The sequence below is a fragment of the Xenia sp. Carnegie-2017 genome, unplaced genomic scaffold, assembly GCF_021976095.1.
Source record: "Xenia sp. Carnegie-2017 unplaced genomic scaffold, XeniaSp_v1 HiC_scaffold_24, whole genome shotgun sequence".
Classification (NCBI taxonomy): Eukaryota; Metazoa; Cnidaria; class Anthozoa; order Malacalcyonacea; family Xeniidae; genus Xenia; species Xenia sp. Carnegie-2017.
The window spans coordinates 5323953-5336079 of record NW_025813487.1 but is presented as its reverse complement, the minus strand read 5'-3'; the positions used below and the strand labels follow the sequence as shown (position 1 = coordinate 5336079).

At 34.7% G+C, this 12127-nt stretch overlaps 1 protein-coding gene and 1 long non-coding RNA gene across 2 annotated transcripts; one reads left to right on the top strand and one right to left on the bottom strand.

Moving 5' to 3' along the window:
- Positions 1–37: 37 nt before the first annotated feature.
- On the top strand, positions 38–4196 carry LOC124451903. The gene is made up of 10 exons (XR_006950734.1): positions 38–125; positions 317–515; positions 1092–1651; positions 1723–2257; positions 2332–2653; positions 2891–3222; positions 3326–3448; positions 3729–3794; positions 3947–4014; positions 4093–4196. It is a non-coding gene; the product is annotated as an uncharacterized LOC124451903 (long non-coding RNA).
- Positions 4197–10177: 5981 nt separating this feature from the next.
- On the bottom strand, positions 10178–11263 carry LOC124451998 (THAP domain-containing protein 5-like). The gene is made up of 5 exons (XM_047002593.1): positions 11249–11263; positions 10911–11168; positions 10700–10822; positions 10333–10612; positions 10178–10226 (listed from the first exon to the last, which is right to left on the bottom strand). Exons 1-4 carry the CDS (start codon positions 11261–11263, stop codon positions 10439–10441), a joined length of 570 nt encoding a protein of 189 aa, XP_046858549.1. The 3' UTR covers positions 10178–10226; positions 10333–10438.
- Between the last annotated feature and the right edge of the window lie 864 nt (positions 11264–12127).

The window sequence follows — 12127 nt, the reverse complement described above, 5'->3', positions numbered from 1 at the left end:
TTCACAACTAACTGCAACACGTGATTGCTTTGCAGATGCACATGACCTTTCATCGAACGAAACGCCTTCGACAAGTTTTATGAACATAACACCTGCAGGAAGACGTTCTCAACCAAACATTAATGGTACCTTTTCTACAGTATATAGTTTTTGAATAGCGTTGTTATTATGTATGCGTATTCAACTAGCAATTTGATGCGAGTTTTTATTTGAATTTTCTTGTTAGCATGTTGTAAGGTTTATATTTTTAAGATATTACGTAGGTTATACACAAGTTATTCTATTATTTTCTTATCTATCTTGTAAACTTCCAAAGATCAGTTCTCACCAAACTGGAAACATTAATTGATAAGCATGAAGAAGCGTTGTCAATATTGCGTGCTCTGTTAAGCGCTACGAAATGTGTAGACGAGCACGAAATTTTGGATAATGTTGTACCTAATCCCTTTGATTCGGTTGAAGAACTGGAGGAGCTATCCTCTAGTCTTGATGAAGAAAAGTCCAGAGGAAAGTTGGTAAGTTTTGGAAAGTTAACCACCCATACGTATTTAGTAATATTTATTGTCACCGCCTATTTTTTATGCATGACTCTTCCAAGTGTTACGTAAAAATATGTGACAAAGGAAGACATAGCCCTTCCCCTTTATCGGTTTGGAAACGTGAAAACGATAGTTTTATTTGCAATTACGTAACATAATATTGACTTTTCTTCCACCATTTGTGTTTAAAGTTTGAAAACATGCACGTTTGTCAAAGTCTAAAACGTAATTTTAATGACGATTTTCGTGACGTTAGGGGGTCAGATTATCTGATTAAACTATATGAATCTAGCATCGTGTTTTTCGTGAGAGCATTGTCGTGTTCTGATTGATTTAAATACGTTACGATACTTCAAACGGATCTTAGGAGTGTGTCGTTTTATTTGTGCTGAAAAATTTTTGAATTGTGCTGAGAATTGCAGAAAGTGGTCTTTCTAAAAGCTCTCACCATTCACTTTGGATGGTTTTGTTTTGCAATTCGAGATCAAAATGGTTATATATATGTCTAAATTGAACTTTTCCGTATAATTTATCTTTTACTTTCTTTACTAGCTACTTGTTTTTGTAGCACTGTGCGCAAACACCTGTGCAAACAGTGTTAGAAGAATTATGACAAAGCTGGGAACAAATATTCTATGGTCCCAATATAGTTTAAATGGCAGAAAGACAAAGCGAGGAGCAGAGTGAAATAAGAAGAGCAGGCGAAACTTGATCACTGATTTAATTAGTTTTTTTTTCAAAATAGCTGGAATCTTATTAGGCTTTCATTATGAAATGATTGTGGATATTCTGGGATTTTGTCCCCTGCCCATTGTATCTGGAAGAAACAGACTTGGAAAGACAAAATCTTCAAAAGCCGCACTAAGTCTTGTAGGAAATGGATCAAACTTCTTTTCAGCAGTAAGGGAAAGATTCATCCCCAGGCTATGCAGCAGATCAACTTTGCCTCCCGTGCTCGACGACGTTAAGAGCCCCACAGTTATTGAAAATGTTGCGGTCTCTTTCTACAACAGTGGCAAAGACGGGACATGTGTTTTCGAAACAGCTCCTCGAACGATTCTGATGTTCACAGTCAATTGCGACACTTTAGAGGGATTGAACAATGACCCGAGGTAGATTTTTCCGTATTTATAGAAGAAGTTTGCTTTTTATTGCACTAATGTAATTTTTTCACGTGCTGTAGAGTACTTGGAAAGCTTGTCCTAATTGCCTTTCAAGAAGGAGCAAGAAGTCCTCTCGGAATCGAGAATCAACAGAACGCAGAATTCCAAAACAATGCAATAATGGATAGAGGGTCTAGTGCTTTTGGGACCATGGTGGCAATTAGCAGATCTGTCGAATACCTCTGTATAACGAGAACTAATGAGCTCTGTCAACAATTTACCATTGAAGCGCCGAACATCGACGACCGCTGTTTAAGAAATCATGCACTTTTGGTAGCATTTGCTGATAAGTATTAACCACATAACATGAAAAAATTGAGCAATAGCAAATGGCCACTTGCACAACTATAACATAGGTAATACGGCTGGCAAGTATTGATGATCTCTATCCAAGCAATGCCATCGCTTTTTTCAAACAAACAATCCTGCCAGTGTGGATGAAGCGATTCCAGACCAACAAAGGGCAAGTGTCTCATGCAATGCTTCAAACAGAACAGCCAATTATTGTGGACTTAATAATGAAGTCAATAGAGCACAAGATATCTTGCAAAAAACGTATGTAATAAATTCAATAATTAATCGCCCATAGACCAAATTCATAAAGTAATTGTGACATTTCTCATTTCTAGTTTCTCACTTGCGTGAATCCAAAAGTGACATTTAAGTCAAGCTCAAGCGGAGTAAGACTAAATGGAGTAGAAGTGGCACTGAAATGGTTTTTTGCTTTGCTAAAAGATCACGGAGTTCTGTTTACGAATGAAGAAAGAGTGAGACAAGAAATTAAGTCTCTCGACATTGGGGTGATCAATGGGCGAAGCCAGTATTTCAATGCAAATGCAAATGGTGAAAAGATCAGCAGAGTCTCAGATTGAGTAGAAACTGCTTCCAGAAACTGCGTAATTATACAGCAATCTGCATTTGGAAGTGAGAATTGGATTGTTTTTTCGGAAGGTTAGCATTTTTAACAACTAATTTTATACAGATGGAAGCAAGTGCGAAAGGAATACAAATGGAATAGACAGGCTATTCTTTAGTCATGTTATGTTAGTTTCAAAGTATTATCATTATCAGCTTCTTTAAAAATTTATTTAAGAACAGATGCTATTTAAAAAGAAATCTAAAGTGTATATTGACTAAACGTGTGATTGTCATTGAAAAGCCAAATAATAATAGTCATTATTTTTTTAGCCTTCAACATCTTAGATAAAATATCGCAAGAGACAGCTTGGGGTCCACCGCCGAAACCAGCATAAATGATTCAAACACAGCGTCTACGTCTGAAATGGAAATTGGTAAACGCAGCAGACCGTCAACATCTAGAACCAGAAGATACGACTCAAACACACCGTCCACATCCGACAATGAAAATGGAAGAACAAACACATCACGTGACATAAATGCAAACACCACGCAAAACTCACCCTTTGAGTGTGGTGGCACAACACCTGATGGACCTGACACACAATCAACATATGGTGCTGAATCAACAAATTTAGATGATAGTGGCATTAATCTGGAAGGTAAATACACTGATAAAAACTATTATGCTAAAGGTTCTTCTATTTGTCTCATATCTAAAAATTTTTATCATACTAACATTTTGTTTTTATACTGTCGTATTAGTGGAGTTGGGAGAAGTGGACAGAATTGATGTTTTAAACACAGTTAGTGCATCAAAGAAGAAGAGATGCAAGCAAATAGGGAGCGAACGAGACATGTTTAAAACAAAAAAGTTTAAGAACAAAGGTATATAATTAAAAATATTGTGTTTTGTGTAACGTGTTGAGAATAGTATGGTTATGAAAAATATAATTTCTCACCGTATAAATGAGCTATCCTGCGATGAGATTACCTAATTGGCTAGCAAAACAAAATATGTGACAGTTTGCCTTCATCATTCATTATATGAAATATGATAACAAGGCAGAAGTTCTCTAAGAAAACAACAAGTATATCTCTAAACAATTGGGGTTTTTTCGTGTACTTTTGATCATAATATACTATCATACTTTTCACACTTCGTTAGGAAAGGTCAAAGGACGAAGAAGACGAAATGATTGTTTGCGAGAACAGAAAAAGAAAAGCAAGAAAGGTTCAACATTTTTTATCGTTTTATTAATTGATTCGCCTCCTGCTCCTTTTGTAAAGCCAGGCCTTATATCAATAAAAAATACAAAGCGTTTAAAGATAAAATATTGGAGTTGTTTAGTAGATGTACCATGTATACTATCCTTTCAATTTTAGTGTCCAGGAAACAATTATTACCACATGGTCTGTTTGAAACTTAAAGTTGTACCAGACACCGATCCTTGGTAACAGAATTAGACATTAGTTACGTATAGTGAAAGACAGTATTCAAACTGATGGATTGAATGTGATTTCTTTTTAAGGTTCTGTCCCAGTTGCCGAGGAACTAACAGCAAGTTATCAGTAACTGGCATATGTGTACATAATTTAATTGAACGTTTAATAAAACTTGATTTTGTAATACTAATGATGTGTGTTTCTATTTAATATAACTTGGTGAAACAACTAAGAATTGTGATGAAGTTGTTCAAAGGAATGCACTTCAACACAACAGACTATACCTCAAAACCCAATTAAGATGAGACAACTCGATTAATCGACGATGCCTTACTTGGGGGGAGGGGGGAGGATTTCAAATGAACATACTGAATATTCAAAAGTTAATCGAAACGCGATGTCAAGTGATAAAACAAAACTTTAAAGTAATGAAAATAGAATTAACCACAAAACTCAAAATATTAAAAACGACTAATATTCGATAATTTCTAATTAGCAGCAATTTTAAAAAACACTTGAGAAAAACGACGATTTTTTTGAGAGCAAACATGTTTCGACATTATCAGAATGCCATCTTCAGTGCAGAATGATTAGTGTTAAGTAATATGATACATAATATGATATGAGTAAATTAATTACAATGAGTATTAAGTATTAATAACTATAACGTAAGTTCTAAAAATAAGTATTAAGAATTTATAACAAAAGTATTATTATAAAGTAAATATAGTGTTGTAGTGGTGAACTTGGATATTTAAATCGGGATTAGTTTTATTAATGTGTAGAGCTTCCTTGATTTTAAGTGAGAAAGTGGATTGATCAGTGTCGATGATTTTAAAACAGGAAGGTGAGAATTTGTTTTTACATGAAGGAGAGGCTTGAAGATGTTTGTAGATAGTGGAGTTTTTGTCTGTGTGAGTATGTTCCTTTATCCTGGTAGATAATTGGCGAGAAGTTTCACCAATATAACGGGAATTACATCCCGCACATGAAAATTGATAAACTACCATAGATTTGGAAAGTTCGGGAAGTGGGTCTTTAAACGGATTTTCATATTTTCGAAAATCCTTGTCGGATTTTCGAAATTATGAAAAGCTTACAACTAAGAAACGCAAGGCTGAACTTGATGTCGCCTTCCTTAAAGATTGCAATTCACTTGGAGTTTTTCCAAAGTTCCTGTGTTTTCCACTGCCTAATGTTGACAATCGAGATACATACCACATTCGAAAGCGTTTACTACGAACTACGATAACGAAGAGATCTAAAGAACGCTACTGCACTGACATTGAGGTTAAACTTATTTTCACATCTTTCAAAATAAAATCTTTATTTTCGTTTAAAGACCCACTTCCCGAACTTTCCAAATCTATGGTAGTTTATCAATTTTCATGTGCGGGATGTAATTCCCGTTATATTGGTGAAACTTCTCGCCAATTATCTACCAGGATAAAGGAACATACTCACACAGACAAAAACTCCACTATCTACAAACATCTTCAAGCCTCTCCTTCATGTAAAAACAAATTCTCACCTTCCTGTTTTAAAATCATCGACACTGATCAATCCACTTTCTCACTTAAAATCAAGGAAGCTCTACACATTAATAAAACTAATCCCGATTTAAATATCCAAGTTCACCACTACAACACTATATTTACTTTATAATAATACTTTTGTTATAAATTCTTAATACTTATTTTTAGAACTTACGTTATAGTTATTAATACTTAATACTCATTGTAATTAATTTACTCATATCATATTATGTATCATATTACTTAACACTAATCATTCTGCACTGAAGATGGCATTCTGATAATGTCGAAACATGTTTGCTCTCAAAAAAATCGTCGTTTTTCTCGACTTATAATCGATTGTTAAGAAATATGCGTTAACTCAAAAGTGAATGATTGTAGCTTTCTGTCATATGAATGAGGGGTAAAAGGGTTTTTTACCACTCCTGTAGCATCTAACAGTGTATTTGTTCTATAGCACGCAGTATTTTCTTGAATCTAGTAAGCCCGACAAAAGTCTATTCGAGCCAATGGTTCTAGCAGTCAAAGTCATTGTGTTTCCATTGATCTATGTGGGGTTTCATTTTGGGAAGGCAGTGTTGACAATTGGTGTTCAGTTGCCAGATCGTAAATTAAGGTCATAGATTAGTGAACTTTTGACGAACACTGAAATATAGCTTAGTGAGTTTCTTTTAAATTTTACGAAATTTTTAATAAAAAAGTATTCAATTCTAACGACTGGACTGTAATACCTCGACAATGGTCCAAAATCATTGAAAATTTCTGAGTTAATCAGACTTGTTCCAGCAATTTCCAATGTCAAAATTTAATATAAAACTTTTGACATAAGAGAGCATGAACATTTCATCTAGTTGAAGAAATGCAGGAGACTGTAGTTTCCCATCTTTATGATTTCTGATAAAAAATATGTCAATTATTTTATGAATTTATCTCAATGCTTATTCCATGACAAGACATAACGACACTCGAGTGTGGTTCTGTGATCAGTCACAATATTGTATTCTCATGTGATGCGCTATTACAGTCCATTGTGATGTAATGCTATACATTGTAATGTTGTGATACATTGCAATAATAAAGATGATGCGTTGTTATGCATTGTGATAAATTGTGATGTATTTTGATGTAGTATGATGGATTGTGATGGATTGTGATACATTTTGATGCATTGTGATGCATTGTGATACATTGTGATGCATTGTGATGGATTGTGATGCATTGTGATGCATTGTGATACATTGTGATGTAGTGTGATACATTGTGATACATTGTGATGCATTGTGATGCATTGTGATGCATTGTGATGCATGTGATGCATTGTGATGCATTGTGATGTAGTGTGATACATTGTGATACATTGTGATGGATTGTGATACATTTTGATGCATTGTGATGCATTGTGATACATTGTGATGCATTCTGATGGATTGTGATGCATTGTGATGCATTGTGATACATTGTGATGTAGTGTGATACATTGTGATGCATTGTGATGTAGTGTGATACATTGTGATGCATTGTGATGTAGTGTGATACATTGTGATGCATTGTGATGCATTGTGATACATTGTGATGTAGTGTGATACATTGTGATGCATTGTGATGTAGTGTGATACATTGTGATGCATTGTGATGCATTGTGATACATTGTGATACATTGTGATGCATTGTGATGCATTGTGATGCATTGTGATATATTGTGATGCAATGTGACGTAGTGTGATGTAGTGTGATACATTGTGAAGCATTGTGATGCATTGTGATGTAGTGTGATGCATTGTGATGCATTGTGATACATTGTGATGCATTGTAATGCATTGTGATACATTGTGATGTAGTGTGATACATTGTGATGCATTGTGATGTAGTGTGATACATTGTGATGCATTGTGATGCATTGTGATACATTGTGATGCATTGTGATGCATTGTGATGCATTGTGATGCATTGTGATACATTGTGATGTAGTGTGATGCATTGTGATGCATTGTGACACATTGTGATACATTGTGATGCATTGTGATGCATTGTGATGCATTGTGATGCATTGTGATGTAGTGTGATGCATTGTGATGCATTGTGATACATTGTGATACATTGTGATGCATTGTGATGCATTGTGATGCATTGTGATATATTGTGATGCAATGTGACGTAGTGTGATGTAGTGTGATACATTGTGACGCATTATGATGCATTGTGATGTAGTGTGATGCATTGTGATGCATTGTGATACATTGTGATGCATTGTAATGCATTGTGATACATTGTGATGTAGTGTGATACATTGTGATGCATTGTGATGTAGTGTGATACATTGTGATGCATTGTGATGCATTGTGTACATTGTGATGCATTGTGATGCATTGTGATGCATTGTGATGCATTGTGATACATTGTGATGTAGTGTGATACATTGTGATGCATTGTGATGTAGTGTGATACATTGTGATGCATTGTGATGCATTGTGATACATTGTGATACATTGTGATGCATTGTGATGCATTGTGATGCATTGTGATATATTGTGATGCAATGTGACGTAGTGTGATGTAGTGTGATACATTGTGACGCATTGTGATGCATTGTGATGTAGTGTGATGCATTGTGATGCATTGTGATACATTGTGATGCATTGTAATGCATTGTGATGCATTGTGATGTAGTGTGATACATTGTGACGCATTGTGATGCATTGTGATGTAGTGTGATACATTGTGATGCATTGTGATGTATTGTGATACATTGTGATGTAGTGTGATGTAGTGTGATACATTGTGATGTAGTGTGACGTTACGTAATGCATCACAAACTTTTATACTGTTTAGCCAAAAAATATATCGTGCATGGTATATTAAGCTGCATACATCTTATTGTATGATATAGAATCTAAAGACAAGGCAATGAATAAGAGATTATTACACACAGAATATTTTTTTTAATAGCAACAAGAACTGTTTTAGATTTTTTACCTTCATTTATCCATTTACATGGTTTTATGTTGGAATCATGAGCACATTTGTCAAATAAAGGGTCTGAAAATCCACTGAGTTGGTTTTTGACATGACCAAGGAAAGTTTTAACTTAGTAACAATTACATTTCCGTTACCAGAAGGTGTTGATGTAGCACTCCAGTACAAATGGTTGGAACAAGGTCTGATTCAGCTTGATAAAGACTCACATCCAGCACATTTTGCAAGTTTGGTCAGGACTTTGGTCACTTCTAAGATGAAATATAAAATATATATTAGATACACACTTTACTTATTGATGCCAGTATAGGTAGTAAATTGTATACTAGCTATATGTTAAATTTTTGCTTCATAAAGTACTGCTACATTAACTACAAAAATCATTACTTTTTGTCAATTTCCAAAGGTCAAAGTAGTGAGTAATACTTGGACAATTCTCTCACAGATATTTGGCAATTTGTGTTTGCCTGTCAGTGATTAACATGGAGATGGGAATATTGCGAGATTTAAGAAAATCCATTGATCTTTTAAATTCCTAAAACTCCATACCAGTGCTATTTCAAACTTAATTTCTCAAAAAAATAGCAAATAGGAAAATAATTTTAAAGAACAAAATCACATAATTCAAAGAAATGTACCTGCACAAGAGAAAAACTAATGATTTGAGGTACTGTGCAACAGAATGTTGTATATGCACAATATTTAGAACAATGTCCCATGGAATCGTGTCATCCCCGGCAGTTGCAATAGGCTGTTTACATGCCATCACTTTCTCTATCAAAATGTCTTGGTATTTTTTCCAGTATATCACCAATGCGGGATACAGTTTTTACTACACAAAATTTTAAAAAGACTTTCAAGCTTTTCATTTGATTGTAGTAATTTCTTTACAACTTTCTTTTACACTATCGGATAAGTCTTACTTATACGCTGGTGAGACAAGTATGTACTCAATGAAATGCATGCCAATCCCATGTGCTGTAGAACTCTGATCACCTTTGTCGCAGAGGTTCCAGCAGTCAAAATACCAAATGACAATAGCAAATTTCCAGCAGGAATGGAATTCTCAGTCATGACTGGTTGACTATTCCATGTTGTGTCTGCTTCATATTTTTGATTGGAACAACTAACTTTCACTTTTGCCATTGAACCATTTTGCAATATCTCAACAAGAACATCATCTGTTTTGCAAATTGGGCAGACTTTAAAAAATGCAAACAGTTGTGCCAAGAACACAATGAAGTTTTTCTCTGTTCTTAGGTTGGTGTCTTTGTTGAGCACTCTGCAAAAGAAAAAAACTCAATTTATGAAATGCAATAGTAGCTATCAATAAATACAATTACATACTGGCACACATTTGTGTCATCAAGGTAGTGACTGATTAAATAAGCTGTTTAACTTTGATTTATTTAACAATCACCACTATTTTAACATTGCCATGGTGATTGATAAATTACAGTTCTCATCCAAAAATTGTTACCTTTTAAATGCTCTTGGCTGCTTTGATTCAGAGTCAACATCCATGTCACTAGATGTGATTATCTCTTCTGTCTCAGTCTGATAACGTTGTTCAGCACCAAGATCAATCTCTGAGTCTGAGTCACCACTAAGATCATTTGGGTCCAAAACCTCCTCAGCAGGACAACTATCAAGATGAACCACTTTGCTAGTAGTTGATGATTCTTCATTGCTGCTGTTGTTGTCATACTCATCTATGAAATAAGATACTTCAGTAATGCACAGCTACACAAGGTTGATTAAGTCCATATTTCTTAGTAATTAACTTCAATAATTTTCCAGTGGTGCATGCAAGCTTACTTGGTAGTATTGTAGAAATTGAGGTTATTAAACATGGCTGAACCTATTACGTTGGCAAATCTTCTCTTGACCTACAATCATACATGAAATAAAATTAACAGGCGCATCATCTTAAAAAACACTTACCCGCTACAAGTATATCCATATTAGAACTGCTTGCATATGTTCTGCTACACTGAAGCTTATGCTTTGCCCCAAGATATAAGTTCCTGTAACGACGTTTCTTATTTTCAAGTTTTAAACAATTTTGGCATTGTAATTTACATTGCACAGCTACTTCCTAAATTAGAAACAAAAGCAATACATATACAAAACAATAATTTACGTTAACCCTTACAGCATTGGTGTAATAATCATATAAGTTTACCTTCTCTAATACAGGCTTATCACAAGTTGTTTCTTTTATTTGCTCTTGAGGTTCGCTACTTGTACTGGGAATATTTTCTGATTTAACCTCTCTTTTATAATCAGACATCCACTTTCTTTTCATCTAAAATGGCATATATTTATGAAATATACTCTCACACAGATTCCAGGTAAAATGTAGGTTGCATATTTATAATTTTTAACGTACTCACCATTCGGCGATCTCTTGTTGTAAGTTCATTGTCATCTTTTCGAGGATAAATGCTCGGGTAAGCAACGATTCCGAATTCGTCTCGAATGAGTCGAGGTGCAAACTTGCTTTCTGATTCAAAAAACGAGCCGAATTGCCGAGAAAACGAATCTTTTGTGAAGTGTTCCGAGCAAACTGCGGAATTCTTTGTGGGGACCCACTTATCGCAAGTAGCTTTCCCAAAGTTGACCCATCGCTTTCTCCAAACTTGGCTTCGCTTCTTTCGTCGTTAAAAAATGGTATGCGATGAAGTGAAATACCTTCCTCCGAACTGGTAACGTTAGAGAAACCAAAAACTACACATCGATCTGGCATTTTTGCGTTTTTTTACGTGTATAAACAGTGTAAGTTGTTTTGATAGTCAGTCTGTGTTCCTTAAATGACGTCACAAGTAAGTCCCATGCCACGGATTAGAGCTCTCGACATTTTTTACAAAACGTTGAAATTCAGGTTTTATTCGTATCTTTGCCGAAAGATAACTCAAAAACGAAAAAAGTTATACAAATTCTGTAAACGGCATTTGTATTATTTATTCAAAATCTATTTGAGAATAAAAAATTAGAAATAGTTGTAATTTCCTAACGCACCTTAAAAGTTGTCAAAATTCCAGACTCCAGTGGATTGTGCTTTGTATAAGATATTTAATTTTCAACAATAGGTGACAGTTTTGGTATGTTTGGGACAACTAATAGAATATTGATGAATCAGCTGTAATTTTTAACAAAGATCGAGACGTGAACGCAATTGAATACCATAAAATTTACACATTGCAGCTACAGGACATGCAAATCTCATGCAAGAAACTCGTTGAATTACGTTTACGCCTCTTTGGGGATCGATTTGTGCTGAACCATAGAAATTTTACATTTCGACTGATTTCAAAGACTAGCAGTTTTGGATATGTAAAGGTTGTTTGAATTTGAGTTAATATGAAAATACTGATCCAAACAAGCAAAGTTATCATATTGCACCATAGTACTGAATGTGTACTTTTGTTTGATGCAAGACAAAATGTGTACATGGGACACTGGGTCTTTTGAATAGATAAAATTGGGAATTTATTTGCATTTTTGGTCATTTTGGATGGAGATTATTGTAGATCTATCTTGCTTTTAGTTGTTTGATCATTGGCGTACTAGAATCGTTTATTGGAAGGGGGGGGCACAAATTCATATATGC